This window comes from Mytilus edulis, chromosome 7, assembly GCF_963676685.1.
Source record: "Mytilus edulis chromosome 7, xbMytEdul2.2, whole genome shotgun sequence".
In the NCBI taxonomy this organism is placed as follows: Eukaryota; Metazoa; Mollusca; class Bivalvia; order Mytilida; family Mytilidae; genus Mytilus; species Mytilus edulis.
In genome coordinates, this window is record NC_092350.1 from 36512866 (window position 1) to 36530066 (window position 17201).

A 17201-nucleotide genomic window follows, 5' to 3' on the forward strand; every position below is an offset into this window, starting at 1 on the left:
AAAAAAAACATCTCATTGAGACGATGTCCTGTAAATTGTTTATTTGATATTTTTGATAGTTAGGAAAAATGTGTAGAAATCAGGAGGGATGCAATTTTGTTTCATATTTCCAGCATTTTAATAATTACCTTTATTTGCAATAAAAACTGCTAATCTACCTTTTTTCTGTGTCTTATTCCAGGACTTGTACAAATTTATTTTCAGGTTTTGTAACTGTAGTTGTGAATCTGCAATTATTTTACAAAAGATGACAATTAAACATGTCACATTAATACATCATGCTAGTCCTAAAACGATTGGTAAAGCTTGAGAAAGGTGTTGCCATATATGTAGGGCCTTATTTAGACAAACCTATTGTTTGAAAATAGCAAAGTCTACCTACTTCAGGAATTCCATGCCATTAATGAGGATTTTAAGATAATGCATATTTCTATAAGGAAGCAAATAAAAACATAAATGTATAAATGACTTGCATTAAGTATAAACACCATTTTATTGACTATCAATTGTTTGATTTAGGTTGGCTATATTTAATTTATTAAAGAGAAAAAAAATAAAAAAAATAAAATAATGCAGAGTTGATCAAATTGAGGCATATTTTTAACGTTAGAGAAACTACAGCACTAAAGCAATTTGCTCAAAAACATAAAAATTCTTTCTGAATGGATAATACAAACTTGACAAACAAATATATACAGTTAGTTATTTAAATCATAAGCTGAAGAAATGATATATATCATGCATGCATACAATGCAAATTATGTATTGCTGCGTGTTCGTTTTTCTACATTCTGATGTGTAGGGGGAGGATTGAAATCTCACGGAACATTTTTAACCCCACCACATTTTTATGCCCCCTCCCCTTTTAACGCTTTGAAAAGGGGGGTTTACTGTTTTACCTCTGTCTGTCCATCTGTCAGTCTGCTTGTCTATCAGTCCATCCGTCAGTCCGTTTGTCCCATGAATATTTTTCGTCACATTTTTCTCTCAAACTACAAACTTCATATGGTAATAGAAGGTCAACTCGATAGTTAATTAGATAGCGTCTTGGCTTAATTTTACACAAAACGAAACAACATCCCATTCAGACGATGTCCTGTAAATTGTTTATTTGATATTTTTGATAGTTAGGGAAAATGTGTAGAAATCAGGAGGGATGCAATTTTGTTTCATATTTCCAGCATTTTAATAATTACCTTTATTTGCAATAAAAACTGCTAATCTATCTTTTTTTCTGTGTCTTTTTCCAGGACTTGTACAAATTTATTTTCAGGTTTTGTAACTGTAGTTGTGAATCTGCAATTATTTTACAAAAGATGACAATTAAACATGTCACATTAATACATCATGCTAGTCCTAAAACGATTGGTAAAGCTTGAGAAAGGTGTTGTCATATATGTAGGGCCTCATTTAGACAAACCTATTGTTTGAAAATAGTAAAGTCTACCTACTTCAGGAATTCCATGCCATTAATGAGGATTTTAAGATAATGCATCATTCTATAAGGAAGCAAATAAAAACATAGATGTATAAATGACTTGCATTAAGTATAAACACCATTTTATTGACTATCAATTGTTTGATTTAGGTTGGCTATATTTAATTTATTAAAAAGAAAAACAATAAAAAAAATAAATAATGCAAAGTTGATCAAATTGATGCATATTTTTAACGGTAGAGAAACTACAGCACTAAAGCAATTTGCTTAAAAACATAAAAATTCTTTCTGAATGGATAATACAAACTTGACAAACAAATTTATACAGTTAGTTATTTAAATCATAAGCTGAAGAAATGATATATATCATGCATGCATACAATGCAAATTATGTATTGCTGCGTGTTCGTTTTTCTACATACTGATGTGTAGGGGGAGGATTGAAATCTCACGAAACATTTTTAACCCCACCACATTTTAATACCCCCTCCCCTTTTAATGCTTTGAAAAGGGGGATTTATTGTTTTACCTCTGTCTGTCCATCTGTCAGTCTGCCTGTCTATCAGTCCATCCGTCAGTCCGTTTGTCCCATGAATATTTTTCGTCACATTATTCTCTCAAACTACAAACTTCATATGGTGATAGAAGGTCAACTCGATAGTTAATTAGATAGCGTCTTGGCTTAATTTTACACAAAACGAAAAAACATCTCATTGAGACGATGTCCTGTAAATTGTTTATTTGATATTTTTGATAGTTAGGAAAAATGTGTAGAAATCAGGAGGGATGCAATTTTGTTTCATATTTCCAGCATTTTAATAATTACCTTTATTTGCAATAAAAACTGCTAATCTACCTTTTTTCTGTGTCTTATTCCAGGACTTGTACAAATTTATTTTCAGGTTTTGTAACTGTAGTTGTGAATCTGCAATTATTTTACAAAAGATGACAATTAAACATGTCACATTAATACATCATGCTAGTCCTAAAACGATTGGTAAAGCTTGAGAAAGGTGTTGCCATATATGTAGGGCCTCATTTAGACAAACCTATTGTTTGAAAATAGCAAAGTCTACCTACTTCAGGAATTCCATGCCATTAATGAGGATTTTAAGATAATGCATATTTCTATAAGGAAGCAAATAAAAACATAAATGTATAAATGACTTGCATTAAGTATAAACACCATTTTATTGACTATCAATTGTTTGATTTAGGTTGGCTATATTTAATTTATTAAAGAGAAAAAAAATAAAAAAAATAAAATAATGCAGAGTTGATCAAATTGAGTCATATTTTTAACGTTAGAGAAACTACAGCACTAAAGCAATTTGCTCAAAAACATAAAAATTCTTTCTGAATGGATAATACAAACTTGACAAACAAATATATACAGTTAGTTATTTAAATCATAAGCTGAAGAAATGATATATATCATGCATGCATACAATGCAAATTATGTATTGCTGCGTGTTCGTTTTTCTACATTCTGATGTGTAGGGGGAGGATTGAAATCTCACGGAACATTTTTAACCCCACCACATTTTTATGCCCCCTCCCCTTTTAACGCTTTGAAAAGGGGGGTTTACTGTTTTACCTCTGTCTGTCCATCTGTCAGTCTGCTTGTCTATCAGTCCATCCGTCAGTCCGTTTGTCCCATGAATATTTTTCGTCACATTTTTCTCTCAAACTACAAACTTCATATGGTAATAGAAGGTCAACTCGATAGTTAATTAGATAGCGTCTTGGCTTAATTTTACACAAAACGAAACAACATCCCATTCAGACGATGTCCTGTAAATTGTTTATTTGATATTTTTGATAGTTAGGGAAAATGTGTAGAAATCAGGAGGGATGCAATTTTGTTTCATATTTCCAGCATTTTAATAATTACCTTTATTTGCAATAAAAACTGCTAATCTATCTTTTTTTCTGTGTCTTTTTCCAGGACTTGTACAAATTTATTTTCAGGTTTTGTAACTGTAGTTGTGAATCTGCAATTATTTTACAAAAGATGACAATTAAACATGTCACATTAATACATCATGCTAGTCCTAAAACGATTGGTAAAGCTTGAGAAAGGTGTTGTCATATATGTAGGGCCTCATTTAGACAAACCTATTGTTTGAAAATAGTAAAGTCTACCTACTTCAGGAATTCCATGCCATTAATGAGGATTTTAAGATAATGCATCATTCTATAAGGAAGCAAATAAAAACATAGATGTATAAATGACTTGCATTAAGTATAAACACCATTTTATTGACTATCAATTGTTTGATTTAGGTTGGCTATATTTAATTTATTAAAAAGAAAAACAATAAAAAAAATAAATAATGCAAAGTTGATCAAATTGATGCATATTTTTAACGGTAGAGAAACTACAGCACTAAAGCAATTTGCTTAAAAACATAAAAATTCTTTCTGAATGGATAATACAAACTTGACAAACAAATTTATACAGTTAGTTATTTAAATCATAAGCTGAAGAAATGATATATATCATGCATGCATACAATGCAAATTATGTATTGCTGCGTGTTCGTTTTTCTACATACTGATGTGTAGGGGGAGGATTGAAATCTCACGAAACATTTTTAACCCCACCACATTTTAATACCCCCTCCCCTTTTAATGCTTTGAAAAGGGGGATTTATTGTTTTACCTCTGTCTGTCCATCTGTCAGTCTGCCTGTCTATCAGTCCATCCGTCAGTCCGTTTGTCCCATGAATATTTTTCGTCACATTATTCTCTCAAACTACAAACTTCATATGGTAATAGAAGGTCAACTCGATAGTTAATTAGATAGCGTCTTGGCTTAATTTTACACAAAACGAAAAAACATCTCATTGAGACGATGTCCTGTAAATTGTTTATTTGATATTTTTGATAGTTAGGAAAAATGTGTAGAAATCAGGAGGGATGCAATTTTGTTTCATATTTCCAGCATTTTAATAATTACCTTTATTTGCAATAAAAACTGCTAATCTATCTTTTTCTCTGTGTCTTATTCCAGGACTTGTACAAATTTATTTTCAGGTTTTGTAACTGTAGTTGTTGTGAATCTGCAATTATTTTACAAAAGATGACAATTAAACATGTCACATTAATACATCATGCTAGTCCTAAAACGATTGGTAAAGCTTGAGAAAGGTGTTGTCATATATGTAAGGCCTCATTTAGACATTTCTATTGTTAGAAAATAGCAAAGTCTCATTTGTTCTCTTCCAAAAAACACATGTTTTCCTGCTTGGTTAACCCCATCTGATAATTTTTTTGGATCTTACAACAAAACCACGTACTGTTATCAATGACATTATCAAATCCATAGCTGATGTTGTTGGCTGATCAATTATCATTCTAAATGCTAAAGTCACATCTCCAAACGCCATTCATGTGACCAACGCAGTTCAAATGTTATAATTTGTAAGGTAGGGATGTAAAATATCAAATAACTCGTCACGAAAGGTATTTTAAAAATAATCTGAAATGTAGGCAAAAAAAAGATTTACACTATCGAATTAAGGGGTCAAAAGGATTACATTTAAAAAATTAAGGTTAGTTAGGGGTGTTATATCAAATAACTTGTCCTGAAGGTATGTTAAAAATAATGTGAAATGTAGGTGAAAAGGTTAACATTACCTAATAAAGGGGGCAAAAGGGATACCTTTCAAAAGTTAAGGTAAGGTAGGGGTACAATATATCAAATAACTTGTCCTGAAGGTATATTTAAAAATCCAAATCAGTGGCGGATCCAGAACTTTTCATAAAGGGGGGGGGGCACTCTAGTCATGCTACAGTGATTCCCTATATAATCAATCAAATTTTTCCCACAAAAGGGGGGGGGGGGACAGGCCCCCAAAGACCCCCCTGGATCTGCCTATGAAAAAATGTGGTTAAAAGGTTAACATTATCTAATGAAGGGGCCAAAAGGGGTACATTTCTAAAGTTATAAAGGTTATAAGGGTGTAATATATATATATAATTACTCCTCATGAAATGAATGTTAAAAATAATGTGAAAGGAAGACAACAATAGCTACATTTAAAAATAACCAATTAAGGGATGAAAAAAGGGGTCCATCTCAGATATGCAATCAAACCTCAAGGTACATGTCAATTTATTAGTGTTAAAATAATTGTAGACTAGCAGAAAATCTGGTTATTGAGGGGAACAGCAACACTTCCTTAGACTTCATTTACAGGACAGTTCAGGAACAAAATACCACTAAAGATATTATAACTTCAAAATGCGTGGCCAATTTAATCAAAAATCTGTTTCCAGACGTCAAGAAATCTAGTGTTAGATGTCATAAAAGTGGGAAAACTATGCAAAGTTATCTCAATATTGCTATTAAAAAAAGAAATATGTCAGCAAAATATCATTTGAGGACATTCCAAAGTTTATACCACAGGACTGGTTTATATTCAAGAAAAGCATGTTATGTGTAACATTTGGATACTTTTTTGACATAACATTTAATGGACAAAACTCAGTCATACATTAATTTTAACCACGAGTTCCAGTAATCAGTTAACAGGACTAATAGATAATAGTAAAGTCGATCTTTCTATGTTTTATATTCCACACAATTTTGAGTATACACTTACCTCAATCCCTGCTATATTTCGCTGCATGAAACTACTTCATCCATGCCAAGGGTACGAAATAAAATCTCAAGAAGAACAATCCTTCTCTACAAGTTTGAAATGTTCAAAGGAAATCTGTAATACTGGCGGTGTAAGTAGGCATATTTTGAGGCATCAAGACTGCAGGCGTTTCTTGCCTTTGCGAGTAAACTTCTGCAAAAAATGTTTACAATTTGTACATAATAAGAAGAAAAAGCAGCAATCTGAAGATAAGAAAAATTCAACCGTCAAACTGTCAAAAGAGGAAATTTTGGTACAATTAAAGTCTATTGCTCCTAATCTTCATGATAACCAATTAACACTTATACAGTCACAAATAGTAGCATCTAATATGAAAAGTAAGAGGGAGATGAGGTGGGATAAAGATGTCATATGTATGGCTTTAAGTTTGTTCAATAGGAATCCTGCAGCTTACAGGGACATAACTCAAAACAGTTGGTTAAACTTGCCTTCTGAACAGTTAATAAAGTTATATAAAAATGCTGTTCAACAAAAGCCTGGAATTGTACCAGATATGATGCTGTGGATGTCTAATGAGGCCAAACGACAAAAACTGGTGAATGAAGGATACTATGGTGGCATCATTCTGGACGAAATGGCCATTCAGGAAGATGTACAAATAGTCCACACTAAGATGGACACAAAAATATTTGGATTATCAGATAGTGGACAGGATGTGAGAAGAATGCAAGCTTTATATGACGGAAAAATAGAATGCCAATTAGCAAACCATGTACAGCAGTTCATGTTCAGTGGTTTATCTGGTTTTAGGTGGCCTTTTGCCAACTTTCCTAATGTACAGGCTCCACCTGGAGAAATATTTGTCACTACATGGAGCTGTATTGACGAGTTGTATAAATGGGGTTTCAAACCGATCTATTGCTGTATGGATGGTTCCGCCAAAGCAGGGCATTTTTAAAAATGCATTTTCCGAGTGGTAATCCTCTATGTAGTAAAATGGTTGCTAAAGGATACAAAAATCCATTAAGAAAATTGATATTTTTAATGGATCCCAGTCACTTAGTAAAAAAGATTAGAAATAGTGTTCCTAGTAGTGGTTTTTTAGACAGCCACCAAAGGCTTTTAACTGTAAATAACAATGTAATAATATGGAAAATGTGGATTGACGCATATCAATTGGATCGCTCTAATAACAGTTTTCCAATTCACCACAAGTTGAGTGATGAGCATATATACCCAAGTAACGCACAAAAAATGAGAAATAAGCTTGCTTTCCAAATATTAGACTCAGACATGCCAAATGTGATGAAATGCTATTGTGAAACGTTAAATGCAGCTGGGCAGGCATAAATGGTGGGAGTACTACAATTTTTAACTCACACTAGCATTCTGGTAGCTCTGTTTACTGACTCAAGACCTATTAAAGATACTAATGATGATAGATTGAAGTCCTTTCTGTAGCATATAACTGGTTTAAGGCATGGGAAAAAGAACATGCATGCGATCAAGATGTTAACAAACGGTATAAAACTTTACTTACTATGGAAACAAGGGAAGATCTGGACTTTATGTTTCATGGCTTTATGTCTCTGGTTGAAATGTGCCTGAAAGAAATAAAAACAGAGGTTGTGCCAAGTAGAATAAATAGTGACATAATTGAAAACATTTTCTGCCAAGAACGTTCACTTTATCATGGTGCTAAAACAAACCCAAATTACAATGATTACAGGACAGGGATAAACAGCATTATTTTGGGACAGACCACTACTTCCAAGAAGTCAAACGTTGGAGGACATACAGCCAAACCACTAGCTCTTGGACCACCAATAAAAAAAGGAAATTGTAAGTATATTTTTATAATGTTTCTGATTTGAATCAAGAATTTTTTTTAGGAAAATGGTGGGTAAACTATATGCATATAATAATTGGCTTTTGCTCATTGAAGAAGGGGTACAGTTTCATACAGCTGTTAAACTCTATGTGTTTTGGTCTCTATTGTTGGCAATAATACCACATTTAATTTTTATTTTATAATGAACATTGAGACATGTTTGTGTGTGTCAACCAATTTTATAGAACATTGAAGGCAATATTTTCTTGCCATTTTAATAACTAATATATAATTACATAACTAAAGTGGCATTTACCTCAAACACATGGTCTTTTATCTGCTTTGGGTCTGACCTCTACATTACATGTGATAAGAGAACCATACCATTTCCTTCTTTTTAGGTCTGGTGTGCAGAACAGACCATATCAATTCAAACTGTATACACATATGTATACAGACTGTCTTATCACAAAAGGAATTCAATAACTTAACATTAGCACGAACAAGGTGGCTTGGACATTCCATGCCTCCTGCTTAATGTCACTGATAATATTTGTATTCTATTTGTTCTGTTGGTTTGAAAAAATAATAATTCTAACAGTGTGGCTTGGACATTCCATGCCTCCTGCTTAATGTCACTGATAATATTTGTATTCCATTTGTTCTGTTGGTTTGAAAAAATAATAATTCGAACAGTGTGGCTTGGACATTCCATGCCTCCTGCTTAATGTCACTGATAATATTTGTATTTATTTCATTCATTATGTTGATTGATATAGTCTACATAGAATAAGTGGATCTGTATGTGCATATTACAAAAACTTTTCCAATATTTTGAGAAATATTTGCCACTCGAAGTTAAGCAACCAACAATCAATCAATTCAATACTTTGGTATCAAGCATCACTGAAGAGACATGTATTGTCGAAATGCACATCTAGTGCAGTCCAATATTTAGAGAAATATTTGCCACTGTACGTTAAGCAACTAACAATCAATCAATTCAATATTTTGGTATCAAGCATCACTGAAGAGACATGTATTGTTGAAATGCACATCTAGTGCAGTACAGTTGGTACTGTTAATGCTAATATGACAGTTGTTTTCCATTCGTTTAGTTGGTTGTTATACCTTAAACTTTCTTTTCAATATCAATATATAAAACATCTGATTGAAAATATTAATTATTTCAGACAATCAGGACAATACCAGTCACTTCCTTCTAAATCATCCCATTGGTCATCATTAAGATTTAAACATTTGCGATCATACCAAAGATCACACAAATCACAAGCAATCCAGTCATCCCCATCAATATAAACTGATTGGCATAATGGACATACAGTCTCCTTTTCCTCTTTATTTTCTGTTTTTGAAGATTTTCGTTGTGACCTTGTAGTAAATTTTGATTTGCGTTTTCGTCTCCTAGGTTGTGTTGCAGATGTATTTCTGATAGAAGTTGACGGTGTAGCTTCACTAGGAGTTGACGGTGTAGCTTCACCAGAAGTTGACTGTGTAGCTTCACTAGAAGTTGCATGTTTAGATTTAGTAGAAGTCGAGACGGTTGTAGTATCAGAAACTGCTTGCTGTAGATATTTTGGGTGACTAAATCCTTCTAATGAAGGTATTTTAGAACAGAGTTTTTGCTTTATTACATCATTAGAACTGCTACAAGACATTTGTATGTCATATGATTTACATAGTTTAAGTAAATCATTTTTAACAAAGTTAACAAAAGCAGAATTTCCCTGGTCAAATATAGCAGATTTCAATTTAAAGTGAGTACTTTGTTTTGAAACAGATTTGTCATTATATATGTTCTTCATATTAAGGATTGAAGGTGCCACTGTTTTACTATGTTTACTATCAACTCTTTTCCTGAGACTCTCAGTTTTAGATTTACCAACCGTCATCAAAAAAACTTTTCGAAACTGATTGTCTGCAATTCTACAAAATCTATGGACTACATCTTCAAACAATTCATGTAGACATTGTTCTGCTGTTTGATGTACAAAACGTAAATAATTATTACAATAATCAAAAGATTGGAATAAAATTCTCCAAATATTAAACAAATTTGTATCCTTCAAAAGAACATTGTGACAATGACTCAAAAAGTCAGCACCATACAAATGGAATACTTTTTCTTGCTGAACTGAAAGCCTCTTTTCATCAACTTTTAATATAAATTCATACGTTTCATCTGTAATGTTGGTTAATCCTTGTGAAAGGCTTTGTTTTCTTTGCGTCTCTAAAAGAGTTTTGTTGTACTTAGAATCTTGCACCAGTTCTGTATAATTCTTAGTAAGAGAGTCCAACATTTTAACCTTAATAAATGACTTTGCAAGAGATTCACGGTTCTTCTTTTTATACATATTAGTTTTAGCATGTTTCATATTATGAAATCTATTTTTTGCAATACAGCGTCCAAATATATATCTTAATTTACCTTTTCCAGAATCGGACATAGTATTTTTCTTATTGTAATTGACATCATGTGAACTGAGTAAATGCTCTGTATGATTTTGTAATACAACAGATGTAACTTTGTCATATACTTTACTACACATTTCAAAGTCCTGTCCAGTAGGCTCACAGTGAGAAATAAGTTTAACTAGTGAAATATATTCGTTTGAAGTAGAAAACTTATAAAGGGTATATATCAAATTGATAAAAGAGATTATAAAACATTAATTTTTATTAAAGGGAAATTACCTTTTGAATCATTTGTAGTGACATCTGAAGACAAAATATATTATTCGAATGATACATGTTCTGTCATATGTACCAACAAGTCTGGAGAACCACTTTGGACATTCAACTATAAAAGTGTCATGGTGCATCCACGTGGTGGTGCATTTGACAAATATGGAAACCTGTATATAACTGGAGAGTCATCGGATAACGTTGTAGTCCTATCAAGTGATGGAAAATTTCATAGAGAAATCCTTATGGGGTCGGACGGTCTACGATTACCATCAGCAATATTCTTTTACAAAGATGAAAATAGGCTGATAGTCTCCAGCGGCTACACTAACATATTGATTTTCAAAATTTCTCAAGAAAGGATTTAAAATTCTGACGTTGTTGAATGTATGGGATAACTGAACAAAACAAACGTGTACTACTAATAATACAATGGATCATAAGTACTTGTATCCGAATAGATTTTAAAAACAAATAATAAACCTTCTTAATTTCAAAATTTGTGTAAAGAATATAACTTTCTTCTTTTATATTGTATGTGAACAGCAAAGAGACATTATGAGTGTCCATTAAAATAAATCCTAACTGTGTATCAATAGTAGATTCAATATACCTTAAGAAAGTTTATTTTAAAGGTGTTGTCATAGCAACTTACCACTTAATAAGTGCACAATTTCGTTGCTATATAATAAATTTTAAAGAATATATACAAAATGAGTGTCTTGAGTCAGATATTGCACTTCACTGAACATGGACATGTGAGCGGGACATAGTGTCCTGTGGTTGTTTATTCTTCAATCTGATTAAGGGCATATTTTTCCATCAATCACGTTAGACTTGTTTGCTGCGATGTGAATAAGCTGCAACAAATAAATCTAAAGGAGCACGCTGTATGATAGATCTGGTTTTAATCAGAGTGCATATTCTTCCTCTACTTAAAGTATCTACATGCTGAAAAAAAAATGTTTTTACTTATAAATAGGACTGACCTCCAAATAACTTGTTTGTTTGAGTACCAAAAAAATGCCTTGGATGTATCTGTTGTTTTTCTTTCCGAACAAAACAATGATTTTGTACACATAATAAAACATGAAGAGGTGTAGCATGACTGTTTATAAGACAACTACCCACCAGATTTCAAATTAAGAAAATGTAAGCAATTAAAGGCAACCATGCGGTCATCAACAATAAGAAATCCCATTATCGTATTCATGTAGTCCGCTATAAAAAGCCCGAATTGGAAAATGTAAAATAATTCAAACGACAAAAACCAAAGGCCTAATTTATAACAAAACAATATACGAAAGACAAATTTGACCGAAATGAACCAACGGCAACTACTGAAATACAGGCTCTGACTTGGGACCGTTACATGCAAAATGTGGGCCGGCGGAGATAAACATGTCAATGAGCGCTCTGGGACAGTGGTGTAACAGAACCACAGAAGAACAACCGATAAAAATCGGAAGCAATTGTTTATTCAAAAGATCGGTACACGGCACAAAACCAACTAACATAAAAAGAATAGAAACAAGCACGAAGATAAGATCATTGCAGTGACTGAAAGCTAGTTAAAAACCAGTTACAACTTATAATAAATAGAATTTAAGTCCTGTACTTAAATTCAGTTATCACGGTGCGCTGTACTATTACATTGGTTGGTTATTAGTGAGTTTAAGAAAACTAAAATTTCATTGGTGGTTAGTGAACCATACATTTTGACGTCACGATCCTTTTTTAATTCGGGTCCAACAGGAGAGGCTGCTTAAATAACTTGTTGTTATCAGAGGAAATTTTTATTCAAAATCCCTCCCTCCTCCCGAAATGTATATTTATTGTAAGTACACTGTATTAGAATAAGATACTGCCTGTGTTGTAATTTATAATTTCAGGTGATGTTTCAGTTGTCAATTGTTTGAACACCTATATGTATTTGGCCAATTGGACAGACAGGACCTGTGAAGAAGTCTGATCTAAGTTATCGAACCTTCCAACAAAGACTTTGAATTTAATAGGCCTGTGATTTGCATAATTCGCTGCATCAAAAAACATTTTGTTTTATCAATAGGATCATTTACTACAGATCTAGATGAACAATGCCGTAAGGGTTTCGATCCACCACCTGTGTTCCCACGTTGATTTCCAAATTGTTTTAATCCTATCTTCAGTTACCATTATCTGTGGTAGTAATTTATATATATATATATATATATATGACAGTACGGTTGCCATAATCAGGAATATGCGGGTAACCTCATTTTTCAGTTATAGTAGAACACACCCGTGATATCACGGTCCGTGACTGAATTAAAGTATATAACTATGCGCAAGCCTTAATTTAGTATTAGTATTGTCATCTGATAAAGTCATGCCGATTATAAGATACACAGTTTTTCTCTGCTTTCAAGTCTTTCTGTTTGAACCCGTCGAACTGAAACAATAATATTAATTATTTGGAAAACAAAAGGTCCTGGAATGGAGTATTTTTTAATCAACAGCATTGTCCTATATAAGTTATAAATAAAGTTGAATTCTTTGCTTCGCTGTTTTACGTCAAAACTGTACCTATACGCCTTATTTTTAGTCCAGATTTTTAGTATTCGTATTGTTATCTTAGAAAGTCTTATTGATTAAAATACTACAATAGGTAACAATTTGACAATTTAGTAGTGTCAACCCTGTGGTTTAATATGACCCGTGTATATAGCATATTAATCCTGAATACAACGTTTGGTGGTGCGCCTGTCAGATGCGGAACGTACAGATAAGGTAATAGGTAACAGGTGAATATACTATAGGTATCGGTAGCGGACTCGACCCGGAACTTCTTAATTATTGGCAATATTAATTACGTGGAAAACAAAAGGGCCTGAAGTGGTGTAATTTTTAATCTACACCTTTGTACTATATTAGTTATATATAAAGTTGAATTCTGTGATTCGTTGTTTTTACGTGATGACGGCTGACAAATTGGACCTCGTAATTTTAGTATTATAGATATTTTGTCCAAATTTTTGGTTCTGTAAATTTCTTGGTCACATCACCACATGTTTTCGTAAAAAGGTCATTTATAATAGTATACAACTTGTTAACAAAATATTCAATGTCAATTCTTTGAGTTTTAAGTAGTTCTTTGTAATATGCACATACAGACAGTTCAAATGGTGCTTCTGTTTCTATTGAAAAAATATCTGTTATTTCAGATATGTCAATAATTTTTTCCTCAACCAAAATAGTTTCAGTTTCATCTAGTTCTATATGTTCATTAGACAATAGAAAGTCCATTTCATCAATTTCTCCATCACTGAAGTCAGATAATTCTTCGTGTAAAGGTTCTATTACTGATATGCATGGAATATCATTTACAGTATTGAAATTTTGTTTACAGCATAAAAGGTTAATGTCATCAAATTTAGATTGTGTATGGTCATAATACTTATATAAACCAGGTTCATGTCTCATAATTGAAGATTCATTAAAACCAATTATACGGAGACCTTTTTTTTCTCTTGCTCTACCAATAGCCACACCCAGTTGTCCTGGTGCAAAAATACAACTGGCGTCTACCTCAACTCTGTCTAAAGTAAGACCTTGAGCTTTGTGTATAGTGATACTAAAGGACAGACATAAGGGAAACTGTCTTCTGGAAGCTATTACCTTACTATCAATGGAGCTATAAACTGTGAATGTTTCTCGCTTTACTTGTAGTTGAGAAATTTTAGAATTTATATCTGTGAAATTAACAGTTATGCTTTCTTTTGATGCAGAAGTAACAATACCCCGGAGACCATTTACAAAATGTTCGCTCAAATTTTTCAGCAACATCACTGGACAGCCTAACTTTATATGTAAATGTTGTGGGACAGGGGTTCTCTCCAATTTAGAAACATCCCCTTCATCTAATGCGCAAAAATCAAACTCTTCTCCGTCCATATCCATCAGTTTGCAAGCATTATAAATATAGCAGTCAAAATTTCTGGCACAAAGTCTAATAGGATCTTCACCAGGGGGCAAATGACAACTCAACCGCTTTATTAAGTTTAGAGTATTTTCTGGTATGTCACCTCTAGAAACGTCATTGATTGCTTGGATAAAGTCGTCCTGATTTTGACGCATAACCTCTTTGAGAATGATTTTATGACAAAATATTTTGTCAAAAACAGGAGACTTAAAACAATATTCACCGGAGTCCATTTTTAAATAATCAGGAACAGGTGGCAACTGGAAATTATCCCCGACTACAATAACTTGCAATCCACCAAAAACCAAAGAACTATTTACTATCTTACGACATATATACTCCAGCTGTTCAAACAATTTCCTGGAAAGCATTGCAATCTCATCTATAATAAGGCATTGGGTACTTGTAATATTAGTTTTATATATACCAAAATGCTCATTTCGCTCTAATTTTTCGAGTTAGCTGTCGTTAGAATACCGACCGTCACTAATTCCAGACCAAGAGTGAACAGTCTTGCCCCCAATATTGACGGAAGCTATGCCTGTTGTTGCAGTGATTTGTACTAATTTACCAGTTTTTCTAAGTTCTTTCGCTATTTCTTTTACCAAAAAGCTTTTACCTGTACCGCTTTGTCCTAAAACAACCATAGAATGACCTTTAAGAGCTTTCTCTAAGATGTAACGTTGATCTTCTGTCAAAACCATGCTTTCACTTTACGTTTAATTACTTTCAGTTTCACTTTCGTTTTTACTTTGTAGGTAATTATAGCTTACCAATGGAAAACGACAGAAATATTCACTGCAATTTAAACCGGAAGCAGATACATTGAAAAGATGGTAGTTCAAAAATCTCCACGGATTAGTGAACAATAGTAAGATTAGTAAGAAGAGGAACATTGAGGGGAATATAAAATATGTCTAGTGTTAAAGGAAAATCATTTCTGAATCGATTCATATAAGGTAGAGGTATTTTTTTTATTACGATATCGATAGAAAAAGCGTCCGAAGCGGAGGCTGTCGCGACATTCGTTAGCCACCTTCTTCTATTTATATGGATAGTCGACCTTCGTATGGATAGAAACAAGTGCCTGTGCCTAACACTAAAGATTTCAAACATGTGCCCCTGGTGAAGCTGAAGATAATATTACACGTACACACACATATTATAGTGACATGCGCATTGTATTGGCCGGACAAATAGTCCTGGTACTATTCGTCCGGTTAGCCGGACAAATAGAAACTGCCTAAAAAGAAGCCTTTAAAGAATCTCCTTTTTTTGAACTCACGAACAATGAGGCAAATATTTGAACTTTGGATAGTTGTTATTATTACCTTACTGTTTTCATACACTTTCTGCTATATCTACTTATAAAATTCATTTTTGGTCTTTGAGTCAACGAAAAACGTCGGACATTTTTCCTATTCTAGCTTAATATTAGCCGCCGAGTCCAAAAAAGATTTTTTGTTTGCGGAGGAAATTTCTAATATTCTCTTTTAAATCCTATGGGTTAAAGTTAACTGATTTTGTTCATAAAAAAAATTGGCTCAAAATATTTTCTAGAATGATAAATCTTAATTTTTTTTTTATTTATTTACAGTCAGTTGCCATTTGTAGCAATATGTTTCCAGTTTATGGAAAGCAGATTGTAAACCGTTTTGTGATTTTGATAATATTAAATTCAAAGATCATAATATGCAAAACTAAGACTACATATTGATATTAAGTACACAGAATCACATGTTCCATCATAAATTTAATGGAGATCATTAATAAAATAATTAAACAATGTGGGGCTCAAACTTTCACCTTGTTTGACCCTTAGATTTTTTTTTAATCAGATTGTTTATTATCTATTTTTACTAAAGATTCACTACACTAATATATATCTTAAATAGCTACTTGGTCGGCTGTAAAAGTCTGACATGAAAAATATAAAACAATTTAATTGAGAAAACTAACTAACTAATTTATAACAAAACCTAGAAAAGGAGTAGGTCCGATAAGGGCCGATTTTGGCCTCAATTCTTAAGTTCATATAACGACATATTTTAGACGCTTTTTAAACACTTAAGTGTTTATTTCAAATGAATCATTCAATTAGTTTATGTTGAAGATTTTAACTGATTAAGTCATTAAAAACGCTCCGATTCAAACTGAAATATGAAAAATCTATCAAATATGCCAAAAATCGTCACTTTTCAGATGGTTTTTGTCAAAAATGAAAGTGGCCGCATCCGTGTTCATCCTCAACCATTATATATATTATGTATTATCATCAAATTCAACTTCAATTTCAATATCACGAATGAACACGAATGCGGCCACTTTCATTTAAGATGGAAACCGTCTAAAATTTAGCTATAATGCTGAAATTGTGAAGATTTCAGTAAATTAGCATGACTTTATGATACTAGTACCCGATATCAGTGCATTGTATTGTCAAAAACAGCCCATATTTAAGTAGCAGAACCATTCTTCTTTCCAATAAAAATTGCTTAACGATTACATTTTCACAATTTTGTAAAACTACTATATTTTGGGGCTAAAAAGGGTCTTACTGAACCTACTCCTTTGAACCATTATCACCCAAATCAATCCCAAAATTACACAAAATTCATTGTCTTAAAACAATAACAATGCTTGTTTTAGCCCTTT

At 32.6% G+C, this 17201-nt stretch overlaps 2 protein-coding genes across 2 annotated transcripts; one reads left to right on the forward strand and one right to left on the reverse strand.

Annotated features, from left to right (window-relative positions):
* The first annotated feature begins 5261 nt into the window (after positions 1 to 5261).
* LOC139481386 (uncharacterized) lies at positions 5262 to 15983 on the forward strand. Its single transcript, XM_071264698.1, has 2 exons — positions 5262 to 7890; positions 15305 to 15983. Exon 1 carries the CDS (start codon positions 6011 to 6013, stop codon positions 7004 to 7006), a length of 996 nt encoding a protein of 331 aa, XP_071120799.1. The 5' UTR covers positions 5262 to 6010; the 3' UTR covers positions 7007 to 7890; positions 15305 to 15983.
* LOC139483104 (ATP-dependent DNA helicase pif1-like) lies at positions 13577 to 14917 on the reverse strand. The gene has a single exon (XM_071267138.1). It carries the CDS (start codon positions 14915 to 14917, stop codon positions 13577 to 13579), a length of 1341 nt encoding a protein of 446 aa, XP_071123239.1.
* Positions 15984 to 17201: the final 1218 nt, after the last annotated feature.

Excerpts from the sequence above, each read along its gene's own strand:
- LOC139483104 (XM_071267138.1), bottom strand. The coding sequence starts at position 14,917 with ATGCTTTCCAGGAAATTGTTTGAACAGCTGGAGTATATATGTCGTAAG.
- LOC139481386 (XM_071264698.1), top strand. The coding sequence starts at position 6,011 with ATGTTTTATATTCCACACAATTTTGAGTATACACTTACCTCAATCCCT.